We start from the raw sequence: 19,694 nt of genomic DNA on the forward strand, positions 1-19,694 counted from the left end.
TGGTCTCAAACTCATGACCTCAGGTGATCTGCCCTCCTCAGTTTCCCAAAGTGCTGGGATTATAATAATGAGCCACAGAACCTGGCCCAGTCGTGGTTTTCAAACTTTTCTTTTCTTATTTTTTTTAGACAGGGCTGGCTCCAGGCTGGAGTACAATGGGGCAATCAAAGCTCACTGTAACCCCTGCCTTCGTGGTTCAAGCCATCCTCCCATCTCTACCTCCAAAGTAGCTGGGACCACAGGAACAGGCCACCATGCCCAGCTGTGTGGTAAAGACAGGGTTTTGCCACGTTGCCCTGGCTGGTCTCAAACTCCTGAGCTCAAGCAGTCTGCCTGACTCAGCCTCCCAAAGTGCTGGGATTTTAGGTGAGAGCCACCAAGCCTGGCACTTTTTTGTTTTTAAGCTTAACTTTTCTTTCAAATAACTCTTATGTTAAAATTTCCTCTTTATCCTCCTCTCCTTTTCCAGGCAGTCTCAGGGCAGTCTTGATTTGAAAGTCAAGATCTGGAAGATTATTTGAATAATGAGTCTCTCATCTAAAAGTTAATGTGGTAGAAAAGTCATAGACAATTTCTCTAATTTTTGCAAATAGGTCTTTAGAATTTCATAATTTATGATCAGGAGCTCATAAATTCCTATTTTCATGATAAACTTTGTATCCTAAATGAAGATTTCTAGTGCCAACAAAGAGAAGACAAACCACAGTATTTGCTTTTTTAATAAATGCAAAGTTGTAGTTTTAATCTTTTAGGGAAGCACTGAATTCTCAGCCAAAGAAAGCTCTAAAACTTTTGATATACAAAGCATTTAAGTTACAGGCTTCAAAACTACAGAATAAAGCAAATTCCCTGGAGAGACGTCATCCTATTTTGGAGTTTGCCACTCCATAGGAGCAGCTCTGGAGATAACTACACCTCAAGAGATGAAAGGGAGCTAGTGCTCTCTTGGTTACACTCTGGCTCGCTGTACCCCACCCCGATGGCTCAGAATCCTCTGTTTTTGAGTGTCCTACACAAAACCAGAGCAATCGTTCCTGAACTCCTGTCCCGTTGCGTATGGTGTATAAATATGGCCACCCTGCTCTGAATTTCCCAGGGTGCTGGGAGGGAAAAAACCATACTCTCCAAATGCTACTCATTTATACCTTTGACCTTAGTTTTATCACATTTTAAAATGGAAATTCTTTAAACATGAGACTTAGGAATTCGCTAAAAAAAAAAAAAAAAGAAAGAAAGGAAAAAAAGAAATTCTTTAAACTGAAATGTAAAACAGCTGAGTAAAGCAGTAGTAAAAGATATGTATTTAAAAAGACAACAGGCCAGGCATGGTGCTGTAATCCCAGCACTTTGAGGGCCTGAGGTGGGTCGATCACTTGAGGTCAGGAGTTCAAGACCAGCCTGGCCAACATGGTGAAACTTCATCTCTACTAAAAATACAAAAAATTAGCCGGGCATGGTGGCACACACCTGTAATCCCAGCTACTTGAGAGGCTGAGGCAGGAGAATCACTTGAACCTGGGAGGTGGAGGCTGCAGTGAACCAAGATTGCACCAGTGCACTCCAGCCTGGGTGACAGCAAACCCGTCTCAAAAAAGAAAGGGAATATAAATATTTCAACAAAGTAGTTTCCTCTTGAGGGGAGAAGGTAGTGGGAAAGATTCAGAAGGAATAATCAGGTAGCTTCAACAGTACTGACGATGTTCTAATTCTAAAATTAGCTAACAGAATGTATGGTTATTTATTATGCTTAGGATCTACATTATAAACATTCTTTTTATGTATCACATATTACATACAAATATATATATTTTTGAGACAGGGTTTCACTCTGTCACCCAGACTGGAGTGCAATGGCATGATCTTGGTTCACTGCAACCTCTGTCTCCCTGGTTTAAGCGATTCTCCTGAGTCATTTTTGTATTTTTAGTAGAGATGAGGTTTTGCTATGTTGGCCAGGCTGGTCTTGAACTCCTGGCCTCAAGATATTTGCCTGCCTCAGCCTCCCAAAGTGCTGCGATTAGAGGCCTGGGCCACTGCATCTGGCCTACATAAAAATATTTTAATTCATAAAATAAAAATATTTTATTCAATAATGTAAGAGAAAGAGGAATCATCCTTTAAAAAGTCTTCTTAATAATTTGGCTAATGAAACTAATAGACCTATTTTGATATGTAAATACAAAATATCCAGAAAGGCTTTATAAAAGCCACTCATCCTGAAGATTAATTAAACCAGAGTTACATTTCATGCCCTTCCACATTTTGCAATGTTAGAATATCAACATTCTTGCTGAATAGCCATTTACTGTGAATAGCACAACTACTCAAGAGGAAATATTTAGATATAAGATTTTCTTACTGTATCCAAGGCAAGCAAGTCATCTTTGCTCCCACCAAATACCATTATTTCATTTTCTTTTCCCAAACAGGCTGTGTGCCATAACCTATGTTTGAAAATTATAAACAGAGTGAAACACTGTCATGGAAGAAATTATACATTACATATAAATCAATTCTAAATTTCATACTGTAAAATATAATCTAAAAGAGACATGATTGAAACTTGAACCTTTGGGATATCCTAAAAGGGGTTATAACGATTCCTCTAGAGCTCATTAAATCACACCATTAAGGAGATGATTCTCTCTCTCTTTCTGGTTTGTTTGTTTGTTTGTTTGTTTTAGGAGATGAGGTCTCTTCATGTTTCCCAGGCTAGATTTGAACTCCTAGGCCTGGGTAATCCTCCTGCCTCAGCCTCCCTAAGTGCTGAGATTATAGGCTTGAGCCACCCAGCCAGAGATGACTCTTAATAACAGTTTCTATTATATCCCTCAACATTTTTATAACCTTTTTCTCTCATACATATTATCCCTGAAGTAAAATAAAAAGGAACTGATCACGTCATTGCTGAAATAGACACTTTGCCCAGTTTTCTTACTACTATCTGCCACATTACTATTCTTTTAATTCCTGCCTTTTTTTCCTGCTCTATGTTCCCCATCACCCAACAAATACAATTTGGCACTCCTCCACATTTACATTGTCATACTCGTCATCATTCTGAGTACAGAACACCAGAGTATGTTCGTAGTTTTTTTTTTTTTTTTTTTTTTTTTTGAGACGGAGTTTCACTCTTGTTACCCAGGCTGGAGTGCAATGGCACGATCTTGGCTCACCGCAACCTCCGCCTCCTGGGTTCAGGCAATTCTCCTGCCTCAGCCTCCTGAGTAGCTCGGATTACAGGCACGTGCCACCATGCCCAGCTACTTTTTTGTATTTTTAATAGAGACGGGGTTTCACCATGTTGACCAGGATGGTCTCGATCTCTTGACCTCGTGATCCACCCGCCTCGGCCTCCCAAAGTGCTGGGATTACAGGCGTGAGCCACCGCGCCCGGCCTGTTCGTAGTTTTTTAGTCTCTCTCCTCCCCCAGATACATATGGCTAATAAATATTTTCAAATATTGTTTCTGACCATAAAAATTTCCTGATGAGGAAGCATCTGTACTACCAATGGCTGATTTTCCTAGCCTAGTATTTGTGATCAACCACTGTTTTTTTTTTCCCCCACAAATCTTAATTCTTAGCTTCTTCCCAAATGAGCCCTCTATTTAGCTAAATTCATTTCCTTGCTTCCCCTGTGAGAAAAGCTTATTATTTACCTCTAGGTTTTTGTTCATTCTGTTTCTTATGTTTAGAATAATAAGTCATTCTCACTGAGGCTGAAAAATAGGCTCCAGACACCCAGGAAGTATTCCAAATACCCACCCCAAACTGGTTCTGTTGCCATCTCTATTCAGCACCCTTGAATGCTGATGTGCTCATTTTGTACTTGCCTCACTTATATCTGAAGATGAACTGCTCTGCATGCTACTTTAGCTGTTTGACTACCTAAGATTATGAGGTCCTTGAGGTAAGAAATTGTCAGTGGTGTGCTGGAAACAGCTTACTGGCTAGCAGAAGCTGATTGTGCATATCTCCAGCCAACTCCACATACCGAGACATCACATTGGAAGCTTGAAATCAGCCATGGTAGGAGTATTTACACCTTGGAAATCAGCAAATACTGCAAATTAGGGCATCCTCCCACTCTGGAGAGTGGTTGTTACCTGTTACCAGCACAGCACGGCAACTTGAGGAATCCAGTTTAGTTTTTTTTTTTTTTTTGAGACAGCGTTTCACTCTCACGCTGCCCAGGCTGGAGTGCAGTGATGCCTTCTCGGCTCACTGCAACCTCCACCTTCTGTGATTCTGCAATTCTGCCTTTTGAGTGATTCCCCTGCCTCAGCCTCCCGAGTAGCTGCGATTACAGGCGCCCGTAACCACGCCCAGCTAATTTTTGTATTTTTAGTAGAAACGGGGTTTCTACCATGTTGGCCTGGCTGGTCTCAAACTCCCGACCTTGTGACCTACTGCCTCGGCCTCCCAAAGTGCTGGGATAACAGGTGTGAGCCACCACACCTGGCTGGGGAATCTCATTTTATGGCTTCTTAAAAATGTCTCATGTGGTGTTCTGCACCCAGTACCTGCTCTAAAACTTATGAGTAACAAAAGCAAACATGAGGCTGGGCGTGACGGTTCAAGCCTGTAATCCCAGTACTTTGGGAGGCCAAGGTTGGGGGATGACAAGATCAGGAGTTCAAGACCCCTGGCCAACATAGTGAAAACCCATCTCTAATAAAAATACCAACAGAATTAGCTGGGTTTGTTGGTGCGCACCTGTAAACCCAGCTACTTAGGAGGCTGAGGAAGGAGAATCACTTGAACCTGGGAGGTGGAGGTTGCAGTGAGCTGAGATCACATCACTGCACTCCGCCCAGGTGACAGAGCAAGACTCTAACTCAAAAAACCAAAACCAAAACAACAGCTAAAAACCCAAAAGCAAACATGAAAAAACCAACATTCAGTCATTAGACATACACATTATTTCATAAAGGAGTAGAGCATCTAATATTGTTTTGGAAGTGGTCTGATAGCTCACGTCTACTTCCAATATATCACATTATTAACAAATAATAGTTTTACGAAGTTGAATATTTCCAGAGTGAGAGAACTCTCAAAAAAAGTTCATGTAAATTTCCCAATTTTAGATTTAGATTTAGATTTCCCAATCTAAAATTGGGAAATTCACATTTAAATTTAAATCAAAATTAGGGATTATACATAGTCATTGCTTTTACTTTGAGAGTACGTTGATTACTTTTTTTTTTTTTTTTTTTTTGAGACAGGGTCTGGCTCTCTTACCCAGGCTGCAGTGCAGTGCCACAATCTCTGCTTCTTCCAACCTCTGCCTCCTGGGCTCAAGCAATCCTCCCACCTCAGCCTCCCGGGTAGCTGGGACTACAGGCACATGCCACCACACCCAGTTAAATTTTTTTATTTTTATTTTTTTGGAGAGATGGGGTTTCACTATATTATCCAGGCTGGTGTTGAACTCCTGGGCTCAAGTAATCCTCCTGCCTTGGCCTCCCAAAGTGCTGGGATTACAGGCGTGAGCCACCACACCTGGCCTTACTTTTCTTAATATACCAATTTTGAAGCAACAGGTGCATAAAACAATTATAAATCTTAACTTATTACCATACAACTTATTTTTTCTACTTCCCAGAAATTGGGAAACATAACTAATTTTTAGTGCATTAACCCCTTTTACTTAGCTTTCACAAGTGCAAACAGTGGGATTATGCACAATTTATTAAAACAGATACTTTCCTCAAACACTCATGTACATTCAATGACAAATGTACTTGTGGCCCAGAAAGGAACCAAGTCATTAGAGATGTTTGGGAAATACTCTGCCCAATTCTCCAACTCTCATGTTAGAAGATACATTGATATAAATCTTCAGCAAGAACCCAGATTATGTGGTGGGTTGAAGATAGGGACTGGAAGAGGTTTAGGCAAAGGAGAGAGAGCACAAGAAATGTCTTCATACATGGGAAGGAACAGATTAATTTCCTGGAAGGAAGGTTATTTGTAACCTTGGCAATACTCATGAGATCCAACAGGACTCGGGCTCTATAGTCTCCAACAGCTTTTTCAGACACATTAAAATAGGGTCCTTGTTGACAGCCACCTATATAGGCTATCAGATATGGCTACATGTATGGCTTTTCAGCCATAGTTTTATCTGGGTGAGACCCAGAGAATAGTGCTATACTGTAGAACAGTCATTCTCAACCAGGGGCAATTTGTCCCCCAAAGAGGCATTTCACAATATATGGAGATATTTTTATTTGCCACAACTTGAGGAGAGAAAGGTAGTACAACTGGCATCTACTGTATAAAGGACAGAGATGCTGCTAAACATACTACAATACACAGGACACCCTCATGACAAAGAATTATGTGGTCCAAAACGTCAGTAATGCCAAAGTTGAGAAACTTGCTATAGAGTTCTAAGAGGAGAATTGGGCAGCTTATGTTTCAAATTACAACTTGGAAAGTTAGCACAAAATGCTATAGCGCTTAGCTAAATTGTCACTTTTATAAAAATTAGTAAACATATACACACACATATATGTTCTCCTTACACTCAACTGTATCCCACCTGTTCTCCTCCTCACCTCATACCTGAAGATAGATCTGCCTCTGTCTTATCTGCCTTAGAGAAACTCTGGCCTGGATTTCATCATCGCAGAACACTGGAAAGCCTTTCCTGACTTGATTTTGATGACATCTAGCTTGCAACCTGATGTTTTTTCTACAGACTGATAGTTTATGTCCTTTCACAGCTGCTCTAAACTTATCACCTAAACATTCTAATAAAGCATATTATTTACATGACACATCAGCTGAATTAAAATAAATCTCTTTACATAGCTCTAGTTCTAACTAGTATTATATTATTGATAACAGTTGTTGCTCTAATTACTCATTAAGGGTTCAAATATAAAATAGGAGTAATTTTAAAACTAAACATTTTTACTACTACTTTGGTCTATAATTAATGCATTCATACAATCAAACAACTGTAATAAACTAAGAGATTATCTAGTCCAACTCCCTCATTTCACAGATAAAGAAATTGATGCGTAGTTTCTTTCTTTCTGTTTCTGAGACAGAATCTGGCTCTGCTGCCCAGGTGGGAGTGCAGTGGTGCAATCTTGGCTCACTGAAGCCTCAGCCTCCTGGGATCAAGTGATCCTCCCACCTCAGCCTCCCAAGTAGCTGGGACTATGAGGTGTGTACTACCACACCCGGCCACTAAAAAAAAAAAAAATTGTAGAGATGGGTCTCACTATGTTGCCCAGGCTGGCCTCAAACTCCTGGACTCAAGTGTTCCTCCTGCCTTGGCCTCCCAAAGTGCTGGGATTAATAGGCAAGAGCCATCATGCCCAGCCAATGCTCAGTTTCTTTAAGTGACTTTTCAAAGCCAAAAAACTAGGTGGTGGCTGAGCAAGGACTAGGACTCTGGGCTCCCATATCTTAGCACAAAACTCTTTAACTTAAAAAAAAATTTTTTCAAAAGAGCCAGAACTGTTAAAATAAGACATTCCAATGAATTTTTATAGAAGAAAATATAAGAATCATAAATACAATTATGATAAATTCGAAATGTACTGCAAATATTAATATAGATACATATACCAAAATACACATAAATACTTTCAGGCCTTTTTCTCAAGTATGTTGTCATTTATTAAATAACAAAAATACATATCATTAAATTGAATTCACACTAGCATAAATTCTAGAATGTATTTTTAAAATTTTAAAATACATAGCATGAAAAAGATTAAAATCTATTACCAATTTTGATTATAATGTGCTGAATCTGAATTTCCTATGAAGATATCATTATACTACTCAATCAAATTAGAAAAAAATAAGAATTATAGTATAAATGTGGTTTTCTTTGTAGTCTAATAATAGTATATAATTTCTACAATTTTTAATCCTATTAAATGTCATAAATAACATTTTCTTTTTCAAAAAATTCATATCAATGAATACAGCATGCAGCTAATAAAGAAAAAAAATAATCTGCCACCCACTGGATCAACATGGAAGCAAATTTCCTGATTAACTTGCTTTAAACCTCTTCCAAAAACAACTACTACTAAAGCCAACCTCATGCTTGTCTACTTATGAAAAATATTAACATTAAAAACATTAATCTCATATGATGCTTTTAATTATCTTAATCTTCACAGTTATCAGGCAAGATTATACATTTACCTAAAAGAAAAACATTTTCAAATATGCAACTATGGGTGAAAACTGGATAGATCATTTCTAACAATGAGATATAACTAAAATAATAATTAAATTATTTAGGTAACATTAACCTCATGTGAAAGATATCCTTAATGACTTATCGTCTCAGTGGCAAACACTATAAATTCAGTACTATGTTTTAACACTTTAACAAATCTTAACTATGTTACTATTTGTCAATGTTTTGACTTACCTCGGTCTTGTTTTAGGTAAGTGTGTAAGTTGTTTCCAACAATTTGTTGTGACATTATGAATCCAACCATCACCTGCAATATTATGGCAGTTAAGAAATTAAGATGAGGTCTTTGGGATACAATTTTAATTTTCCCCCAAATTTATTATGCTACATTTAAATGACTCTTTTTTCTGAGTGCGCCTATTTTATCATAAAAATTTTCAAACATTTACAAAAGTAGAGTTACCATAGCAATGAATTCCACATATCACAGATTCAACAGCTATCAAGACTTTGCTACATGTACTCCCCTTGCTCCACTTATCTTTTTGTTATTCTTATTGCTTTATTTTTCTAAATGAAATCCTAGATCTCCTATCATTTTCCCCATACATACTTCAGTACGCATTACTGAAAAAAAGGACATTTTTTACATAACCACAATGCCATTATCACAGTCAACCAAGCTAAAAAAAAAAAATTTATTGGGATCATCTAATATCTGTATAACCAAATCTTAAACTGAAACAGAATCTTTAAGGGAGAAAATTGACTAGATTATGAGTCAGTACATTTAATTTCCCATAGATCAATGACCAAAAATGAAAATAGAAACTAAAAACACTAGAGATCATGAAGATTTGATGTTAAACAACCCATACTGAACTGTACAGATGTTAGTTTTTTTGTTAGATTTCAAATCTCTTTTAATTAAAAATCTAACAAATTGAAGAAGTATAATAATATGCAAGAAAAACTAACATCTCCTACTAGGAACTGTTGTTTCTCCAACTAACCTCTGGAATTTGTTTGGTGGCCAGCTCTGTCTGCCACACACACAGCTGATGCTCAATAAACTTTTGTTAAAAAATAGTTGTTTCCAGACCCTAATATATAATTACAGAAATGTTTTAATAGTATATAATGTTTCTTAATGAAAACATCTCTAGCCATAGAAAACTTCTGGGTTGAAAAAATAAACAACAGCCAGGCACGGTGGCTCACGACTGTAATCCTAGCACTTTGGGATGCTGAGGCAGGCGGATCATGAGGTCAGGAGTTCGAGACCAGCCTGGCCAACAGGGTGAAATCCCATCTCTACTAAAAATACAAAATTCAGCTGGGCATGGTGGTGGGTGCCTGTAATCCCAGGTACTTGGGAGGCTGAGGCAGAAGAATTGCTTGAATCTGGGAGGCAGAGGTTGTAGTGAGCCAAGATTGTGCCACTGCACTCCAGCCTGGGTGACAGAAGACTGCCTCAAGAAAAAAAGAAAAGCCGGACGCAGTGGCTCACGCCTGTAATCCCAGCACTTTGGGAGGCCGAGGCGGGTGGATCATGAGGTCAAAAGATCGAGACCATTCTGATCAACATGGTGAAACCCTGTCTCTACTCAAAATACAAAAAATTAGCTGGGCATGGTGGCGCGTGCCTGTAATCCCAGCTACTCAGGAGGCTGAGGCAGGAGAATTGCCTGAACCCAGGAGGCGGAGGCTGTGGTGAGCCGAGATTGCGCCATTGCACTCCAGCCTGGGTAACAAGAGTGAAACTCCATCTCAAAAGAAAGAAAGAAAGAAAGAAAACAGAAAACACAAAACATCTAACATGCCAAATTAAGAAGTCAACATTCCTGGTCAGGTGTCTATACTGATGCCACAATTTTACTGCTAAAAAAAAAAACTGCATTCCAAAACAAATAGCCACTGGGACCAGCAGTGACAGGAGCTTAAAAAACCTAACTAAACACTCCCCCATAGTTCTGGAACAAAAAGAGAAGGAACTGGGTATCCTACTTTATATTTTCAGGGCCTTCTAAGAAAGGCTGCTCTTCTAACCTCCTAGCCTGGAGTATAGCACAAGCAAACAGTACAAGCATCTGGGTCAAAAACAGCAAACATGGAATCACAGACTATAGTAGTGGAAAGGGGCTCTATTACATCGAGCCTCAATCACCCTTCCTCTTCTCTTTCCCTAGAAAACATGGGAACGTGGAGAGTCAAGGGTACAAAAGCAAAAAGGTCGCAATTCATGCAAGAAAATAGTTGAGGATAAAGACAAACGAGAACAACAGGAAAAAAGGAAGATGTACTTTAAGTACGGAATACAATGAATAAAAAAGAATGAGATAATAATTACAGGCTAAATTTTAATCAACTTACTTAATGGGATATTATCTGCACTTAGTCCACCACACAGGAAAAGTTTATCATCAGCTATTGGTGTTAAAGTATGCCATGACCGATGTTTTGGGCTTTCTCCGTTAATAGTAATCCTGTGGCAAGGGGAAAAAGAAGTCTAGGTACTATGTTAATCAAAAGAAAAGGTTTTAATCTTAAATCTTAAAAAAAAAATTGCCCTCACTGTCCCCCAAAAAAGAGTTGATTTTACTAGTCCCACCTACATGAATATTTTTAAAACATTATTAAATTTTTAGATGAATTTAAACACATCTCTCCATTTAATGTCCATTCCATCTGGTTACAGAGTGAAAATAAAAGCCAATTCTCTGTTAATTCACAATGCACAATCAGCATCATTTTTATTGGCGAATCAGCTGCTTCCTCAGTTTTTCAATACATTTTTTTTCACGTCTATAACTTTTTACTGTTGTTTCAAGGTTAACTTTGTGTTTTTAGCTGATTTCCCCAAGGATATTATAGGTTTTTATATTGTTGTTTTTACTTTGATCTACTTCTAGAATATCCCAACGCATTATCTTCTTCTGAAAATGCTAGCTATTCTAACTTCAAAATAAAAGCATGCAAGCCATTCCAGATCTAGGGTAAACTTCTAAGGATTTCTTAAAAAATAAAATACATAAAAACAAGGCCAGGCACAGTGGCTCACTTCTGTAATTCCAACACTTTAGGAGGCCAAGGCAAGAGGATTACTTGAACCTAGGAGTTGAATAGACCATCCTGGGCAAAATGGACACAGTTTCTTAAAACAAAACAAAACGCAAGAATAATTATAATCATAAAAGGGACATTTAAAAGAGATGGGGTATGAAAAATAAAAACATAAGTATAAATTAGAACCAAAAGAATTTAATTCAGGAGGTGAGAAAACACCATTCTTCCACAGTCTGGAATGTTCTAGAATAACACAGGCCATTTTTGGAAGATGTACTTTTTTTTTTTTTTGAGATGGAGTTTTGCTCTTGTTGCCCAGGTTGGAGTGCAATGGTGCATTCTCAGCTTACTGCAACCTCCGCCTTCCAGAGTTCAAGTGATTCTCTTGCCTCCACCTCCGAGTAGCTGGGATTATAGACATCCGCCACCATGCCTGGCTGTTTTCATGTTTTCAGTAGAGATGGGATTTCACCATGTTGGCCAGGCTGGTCAAGAACTCCTGACCTCAGGTGATCCACCCGACTCAGCCTCCCAAAGTGCTGGGGTCACAGGCGTGAGCCATGATACCTGGCCAACATGTTGGTTTTAAAACATTCAACAATAATAAAAATAGTTCTTTAAAAAGGAGAGCTCTTCTATAATTTTGTACCCCAGCAATAAGAAATAAATTCCTATGTATCTTTTCCGATTTTAATGCATAAACATATTTCTTAAAAATAAATACATCAGATCATATACCCTGTAATTTTTTTTATGTAACTAATATGTTATAGATTATTCCCAAGAAATACGGTTTCCTGCGGTAATAGAAGCATGGTTGGGCAAAGGTACCATGATGTAAACAATCCCCACTGGTGGATATGGGGATTAACCTCAAGTTTTGGCTTTTATAAATAATGTTACAATGAACATACACTTGTCTAATTATTGCCTTCAGAGAAATTCAGCTATGCACATATTGTCAGACTGTCTTCTAGAAAACCTGTACCAATTTGTACTCCCAAGAATTTTGTTACATCTAGCACTTACTGGTCATTACAATTATTTATATCCGACAACTGAAAAATTACCTTTGTTTATATTTCTTCCATAATCTATGAAGTTGAATATCTTTTAAAAATAATTTTTACCTATTATTTCTTTTGTGAGTTGTTTATGCATGTTCTTTGTCCACTTTTCTATTGGATTATTTGTCTTTTTTGTTTTTACTGATTTACTGAGTTCTTGTGGATCTTTGCCCTGGTCTCTCTCTGTTAAAAATATTGCAAATATTTTTTTGTTTGCATTTTACACTTTGTTTTTTAATTTTTTGTGGTACATTTTTCTACAGAGAAATATTTAATCTTTAAGTGGTCTTATCAGTCTTTTCGTTTATGAATTTTGAGTTCATATCATCTTTACAAAGCTGTCTCCAGGCCAAGATTTTAAAGATAATCTGCTACATTTTCTTCTGAGACTTTCATGGTTTTATTTTTAATGGTATTTATACTTGGGAACATTACATAGCTCTGATTCCATCTCATTACATGAAATGCCAAGTGGATAGCTAAATGTTTTTGCTATTGTTAAATACATATTATGAGCTACAAATAAAATCTGACTTTTCTCTACTCCATTATCTGTTCACCTGAGATGATCCGATTCAATCACTTCTTCATTTCTTCTACTGATCAGCCCTCAAAGAATACTTAGTATAAAACCAGTACTTTAATTTCAACTGTTAGTATGTTCATGTTTTACCTTGTTTGGTTAAGGAACAAATTCTATTTAAATCTATATAGTCCTTGCTTAGACATTATGGACACATACAGACACACACACATGCCTATAGATTAAAACATACTTAGACTTCAAACTTACCTTCCAGACCAAGTCCAGGTGTCTAGGTTTAGATAGTGCAAATCATTCATCCTAGTTTGCTAAAATAAAAGTGTATTACATTGGTCAGTGTTTCACATCTTTTAAACAGCTAAAATTTTTCTTTTAAAATAAGTTCAGATTAAAAATAGACTATCTCTATTTTACTTAACATGAGACGTTTAAACATTGGAAAACAATGCTAAGCATTAATACGACTGACACAAAGCTCCCAAATCAATGTATCAAAGTGGAAAGGAAGAAATTGGTTTAAATTCACACATTTTAGATTACAAGAAATTGATTTTTTCTTATACTGCACTGAAGTGAAGGATTCTCTTCATTAAAATATGATTTATAATTATCTATGATTGTTCATGTATGGTCTGTTTAGGAAATAGAAGATAAATGTTAGTACTGAATGCCATTTTAATCCCTAGATAATATTAACATTTTATTATTCCCCAAATCAGAGGATAAATTTTTATAAGGAGAACTGTACATAAAAATACCATTTCCATTAAAAACACTAACCAAAACACGTCCGCCAAATACATAACCCTTATTTCCAAGAACTGCACACGTATGCGCGGCTCGTGGCTGTGGTGGAACTCCACCCTGCAAGTAGAAATCAGAACAAATTGCAAAGACTTGAAATATATATAATAAAGTTACATTCTGATGTTCAGTATGAGAAATTCTTAACCACTAAGTTATCATTATCTATGTAATTCCATTAAAAACGCTAATGCAAAAGTTTATTCTAAATAGTAATAATTATCGACAAATACTATTCTTCAGAATAATTTTATTCTCCCTGATTTTTACTTTTGAAAATATTTTTCTTATATTTCTGACACTATTTAGCAAAATAAGGTTTCATGTAAATTTTTGCTTGAAATACTGTATAAAGATTTTAAAATCAAATTTAAAAATTTTTTGTCTCCCTCTCTGTTTCTCTCTCACACACACAGAGTTACTATTAGAAGTGAGCAGTGCACAATGCGATTATCTCAGAACTCTACAAAATTAAAAATGGTCCCAAAATTCTTCGTGCCTCAAATTTACAATAAGAACTTCACTCTTGGCTTAATCCAGACAGTGCTCTTTTACTAAAATTCTTAATATTAATTGATAACACTTCTCTACACTTTATTTTGAATAAATACAGCAGATCTTTTCTTCAGAGAAGTTTTGTTTTGTTTTTGAGACAGAGTCTTGCTCTGTCGCCAAGGCTGGACTGCAGTGATGTGATCTTGGCTCACTGCCACCTCCATCTCCTGGGTTTATGTGATTCTCCTGCCTCAGCCTCCTGAGTAGCTGGGATTACAGGCATGCAACACCAGGTCCGGCTAATTTTTGTATTTTTAGTAGAGATGGGGTTTCGCTTTGTTTGGTTTGCCCAGGCTGGTCTCAAACTCCTGGCCTCAAGCAATCTGCCTGTGTCAACCTCCCAAAGTGCTTGGATTACAGCTGTGAGCAACCACACCAGCCTAGAGAGGTTTTTAATTGGTGGAAAAAGCAAGTATCATAGGTAGATGAATGAATAAAATTTGAGGGAAGAATCTTCTGCATAATTTCTGTGCTTTCATGGTGGGTGCCTTTATGTATGTATTTTAATTCCAAGTGCTGAAAGACCTGACATTTTCAGCTCAATGGATACTCAAAGTGGGTATCGGATATCAAAGCTCTGCATCAAGGAGAATCACTTCAACCTGGAAGGTGGAGGCTGTGGTGAGCTGAGACTCTGCCACTGCACTACAGCCTGGGTGACAAGAGTGAAATTCTATCACACACACACACACACACACACACACACACACATGCGCGCGCGCGTACTCTGCATCCACTATAACTTCCTAAACTTTTCAAGCTTATTGAATAACTGTGCTGTGGTCAACTGGTAAGAAATAATTCAGATATTATCTATATAACACTTAAAGGAAAACCATTTAAGAATTTTGGTTTCTGGCTGGGTACAGTGACTCACACTTGTAATCTCAGCACTTTGGGAGGCCAAAGTAAGCCAACGTAGGCTGAGGTAGGCCCAGATAGGCCGATCACGAGGTCAAGAGAACAAGACCATTCTGGCCAACATGGTGAAACCCCGTCTCTACTAAAATTAGCTGGGTCTGGTGGTGTGTGCCTGTAATCCCAGCTACTTGAGAGGCTGAGGCAGGAGAATCGCTTAAAACCGGGAGGCAGAGGTTGCAGTGTGCTGAGATTGCACCACTGCACTCCAGTGTGGCGACAGAGCGAGACTCTGTCTCCAAAAAAAAAGAATTTTGGTTCCCAGCTTTTCCAACAAAATAAAATTTTTATTATTATTCCAGGCTTGATCTGAAACTCTGGAAGAATTCTACTATATAGATGAGAATACCTGAACAGCGGAAATCTGAAATTTATTGCCTGGAAAAAGAGGATGCAGAGAATAGCCAAACTGTAACATTAATTTGCATAGAATTTCCCATCATTTCCATGAACAGAAGTTGGACTGTAAGGAATTCTGGTCATTGTTTCCTATGATCCATGTTAGAGGGAAAAAAAAGGAATTCTGGTCATATATTTGTATTAGTAGACACATATGTAACTGCACATATATGACCTGCTTAGCATTCCACTCTGTTCAAATCTGGTAAGCGTATCAGTCACAATACCCTGCTCTCCGTAGCAATGAACATGTGACTCAAGACTAGCCAATCATCCCTTTGGCATCAGGGATTGCTGTAAACAGTGGAAACATGCCCAAGCAGAGGGAGAGTCCTTTTCTAAGACTAATATAAAACGCTAAGAGAGTACAATACAAATAACTGCTTGTGTAGCCAGGACCATATTCCCTCCAAAATGAGCCAGTGTGTCTGCCATAGACAGAATGAAACAAGCACGCAAAGAGAAACAGAGAAAAGCAGACAGAAAGTATTGCAAGGATGCTGAGTAATCTGCTCCGGTTCCTGAGGCCCTGGCCCCTGCGGCTCTTCCTTGTACTTTGTGAGCCATTCCAATATGTTTTCCAGCTGTGTGAGAATTCATTATTGCTCAAATTAATTTGAATTTGTGTTTGGTCACTAACAAATGAAAGAATACTGATAATGTATTTTTGTCATGCCATAATTGCATGTACCTCTGAATTCAAGGGCATATAAAACATGTGCTTTGTTATAAAAGGATTTTTTAAAATAAGCCTTTTTAATAAAGATCTTTAAAAGGAAGAATGATGATGGCACCTCATTAAAATATTTCTTTTTCTAGAAAACCTCAGCTGACATGAAGAAGAATATGCAATTTGTTTGTTTGTCTGTTTGTTTGTTTTGAGAGATGGGGTTTCACTATGTTGCCCAGGCTAGAATGCAGTGGAGTGCAGTGGCTATTCACAGGTGCGACTGCAGCACACTACAGCCTCAAACTCCTGGACCCAAGTGAAACTCCTGCCTCAGCCTTCTGAGAAGTTAGGACTGAAGGTGCCATCTATGGCTCTGATGTTTTTCTTTTCTTTTTTTGAGATGGAGTTTCCCTCTTGTTACCCAGGCTGGAGTGCAATGGCACGATCTCGGCTCACCGCAACCTTTGCCTCCTGGGTTCAAGCAATTTCCCTGCCTCAGCCTCCCAGGCAGCTGGGATTACAAGCATGCGCCACCATGCCCAGCTAATTGATGTTTTTCTTAAAGCTATTAAAGTACTCAAGAGAACTACTTAGTATGTGATTACACACCAAATTACAAAAATCCAAATAACAGGCCGGGTGTGGTGGCCTGTAATGCCTGTAATCTCCACACTTTGGGAGGCTGAGGTGGGTAGATTACTTGAGGTCAGGAGATCAAGACCAGCGTGGCCAACGTGGTAAAACTCTACCTCTACTAAAAATACAAAAATGAGCCAGGCGTGGTGGCTCACGCCTGTAATCCCAGCACTCTGGGAAGCCGAGGCGGGCAGATCATGAGGTCAGGAGATGGAGATCATCTTGGCCATGGTGAAACCCCGTCTCTACTAAAATATATTTTTTAAAAAATTAGCTGGGTGCAGTGGCACGTGCCTGTAGTCCCAGCTACTCAGGAGGCTGAGGCAGAGGAATTGCTTGAATCCGGGAGACAGAGGTTGCAGTGAGCCAAGACTGTGCCACTGCACTCCAGCCTGGCAAAAAGAGGAAGATTCTGTCCCCAAAAAAAAAAAAAATTAGCCAGGCATGGTGTCCCACATCTGCAGTCCTTAGCTACTCAGGAGGCTAAGGCAGGAGAACCACCCGAACCCAGGAGGCAGAGGTTGCAGTGAGTTGAGATTGTGCCACCACACTCCAGCCTGGACGACAGAGCAACACTCCGTCTCAAAACAAAACAAGCTGGGCGTGGTGGCTTACGCCTGTAATCTCAGCACTCTGGAAGGCTGAGGCAGGCGGATCACCTAAGGTTAGGAGTTCGAGACCCGCCTGACCAATATGGTGAAATCCCATCTTAAAAAAAACAAAAATTAAAAAAAACAACCACCACTCCAAAAGCCAAGTAGCACAGTAAAAAATCAATTTTTAAATATAAGTATATAAATACAAAGATAACTTTTTATAACACTTACTTTAATTTCTGGTTGAAACCAAGTCTGTGTCTTTGTGTCAAATACATGGACATCATTATGCCATCCCCAGAATATCTGCTCTTCCTAAAAGATAAATTTTTTAAATATCTAAAAGCTTTAATAATGTTTACATTATTATTACAGTTTTCTCACATATTTACTGGTAAAATAATAGATACCTTACAAAAATAGAATTAAGTGTTACCATTGTCATAAAGCTAATGCATATATGGATGCCTCCCAAAGCATGGTCCCAGACCAATAGCACTTTCTTTCCTTCTCACAGTACTGTTTGGCAACTTTCCTTCTCACAGTATTGTTTGCAGTGAATCATAATTTTACTTGCTGACAATCTTTCAATATTCTCAAATCATTATCTTTTTTAAAATTGCAGAGGGCAGAATGATATTTACATTTTTAAATATGTTTTCCTAAAGCACATGCTCAGAACTTTTCATTTTTGCTTAATAAACTTTAGAGGGTCATGATTTCTTTTTCTAAAACTTCTTAATCACTTCTAGTTCACCAAACAATTTGTTCTTATAGATTAAACTTAGGACCACTCTCTTCTTTATCTCCTAAGATATAAAATCGTTTGTCAGCAAGGCAAAGACTTAGCAGGTATACTGTGTTTAGCATCTCCCAGGGTGCTGAAATCCTCTACCACTACTCCAGATGATCTCTGTGCCAGTTTTGTACTCTATGTCAGATCACTAGAAGTCAGGTGTTCGAGACCAGCATGGCCAACATGGCGAAACTCCGTCTCGACTAAAAATACAAAAATTACCCAGGCGTCAGAAACACATAATTTATTTTTGTCAGGTCTTGTCAAGCAAGTCAAATTAGCTAAACCATTTACTTAGTTTAGAATCCATTTTTAAATTTATTTTTATTGAAACAGGGTCTTGCCATGTTGCCCAGGCTGGTCTCAAACTCCTTGGTACAAGTGATCCTTCTGCCTCAGCCTCCCCAGTAGCTGGGATAATAGGAATGTGCCACCACACCCAGCTCATTTAGACTCTAAATGAGAAAAAAAAAAAAAAAAACCCATGTGTGTTCTAGAAACTTCAAGACATGATAATTAGCTTAGTAACTGTATTATAGGAGAAAAAATTTGAGTTATTTCACTGATGGGTAAAAATAACTAGATATAAACAGAAGTTATAATCTTGAAAATTATCAGCAATACTTTAAGTAGCAAAGATTTAATGATATGTCATTTTTAAAACTCTAAAACCACACAGAAATACATACACACACATATATATTTATACATACAGATATATTTATTTATATTAATAATGTAGAATATATGCTGGTAGAAGGTAAAGCTAGAAAGGCTGCATGTTGGTGGTGGGATTGATGGTTTTTTAAATTATCTGTTTAAAAATTTTATTTTTGTAATTCATAACTTCTTTAACAATGATTAATAATGATTTATTGTCTAATCAGTAAGAATAAGTAGAAAAATTAATATCACTACCAACTCACTCACTCTTATCTAGAGGCCAGTCTGATGAATGAATAATTCTAATGGACATATCTAAAAAGAGGTGTATGTCAACCATACCTATTGTGGTTAAATACGAACAGAATTTTTCCAAGTTCCACTAGAGCCTCTACTTGTCTAACAGAAGCAGGTATGGGTGATTAATAAGAAATCACTCTGCCAATAGCCATGAAGGTTAATATCACTAGATGAGATACCTTTTGCCAAATGGATCTGAATGTTAAAGAGAGAAAACACATTTTTTCCATCGTGTCAATTATGACAAATTGGTAGCTCCAAAAATGAGAAAGCCTGGCTTATTATTTCTAAGATGTTAAGGCTATATTGAACTGGAGGAAAATGTAAACAGTGATTACTCTCTTACCCAAGATGCATCATGAACATCAAAACAGTCTTGGAGTTCACTGTGTCTCCTACACCCATAACCACCAAAATATATTAGTCTGAAAAACAAATACAAAAGGACACACTTGAGAAATTCTGTTTCCAGTTTGTTCATAGAAAACTGAAAAAGATCCTC

At 37.8% G+C, this 19,694-nt stretch overlaps 1 protein-coding gene across 3 annotated transcripts in view; it reads right to left on the reverse strand.

Moving 5' to 3' along the window:
• KLHDC1 (kelch domain containing 1) overlaps positions 1-19,694 on the reverse strand; it is a 65,544-nt gene that overhangs the window by 17,164 nt on the left and 28,686 nt on the right. For 2 of the 3 annotated variants that reach the window (XM_003930550.4, XM_074393986.1), the window contains exons 5-11: positions 19,539-19,617; positions 17,665-17,748; positions 13,636-13,719; positions 13,105-13,163; positions 10,552-10,664; positions 8,413-8,485; positions 2,360-2,444 (exon numbers count right to left, since the gene is read on the reverse strand). In XM_003930550.4, coding sequence (XP_003930599.1) covers positions 2,360-2,444; positions 8,413-8,485; positions 10,552-10,664; positions 13,105-13,163; positions 13,636-13,719; positions 17,665-17,748; positions 19,539-19,617 — 577 coding nt within the window. The remainder of the gene's footprint in view (positions 1-2,359; positions 2,445-8,412; positions 8,486-10,551; positions 10,665-13,104; positions 13,164-13,635; positions 13,720-17,664; positions 17,749-19,538; positions 19,618-19,694) is intronic. The other variant, XM_074393987.1, reaches the window with a different exon arrangement.

Source organism: Saimiri boliviensis, chromosome 2, assembly GCF_048565385.1.
Source record: "Saimiri boliviensis isolate mSaiBol1 chromosome 2, mSaiBol1.pri, whole genome shotgun sequence".
In the NCBI taxonomy this organism is placed as follows: domain Eukaryota; kingdom Metazoa; phylum Chordata; class Mammalia; order Primates; family Cebidae; genus Saimiri; species Saimiri boliviensis.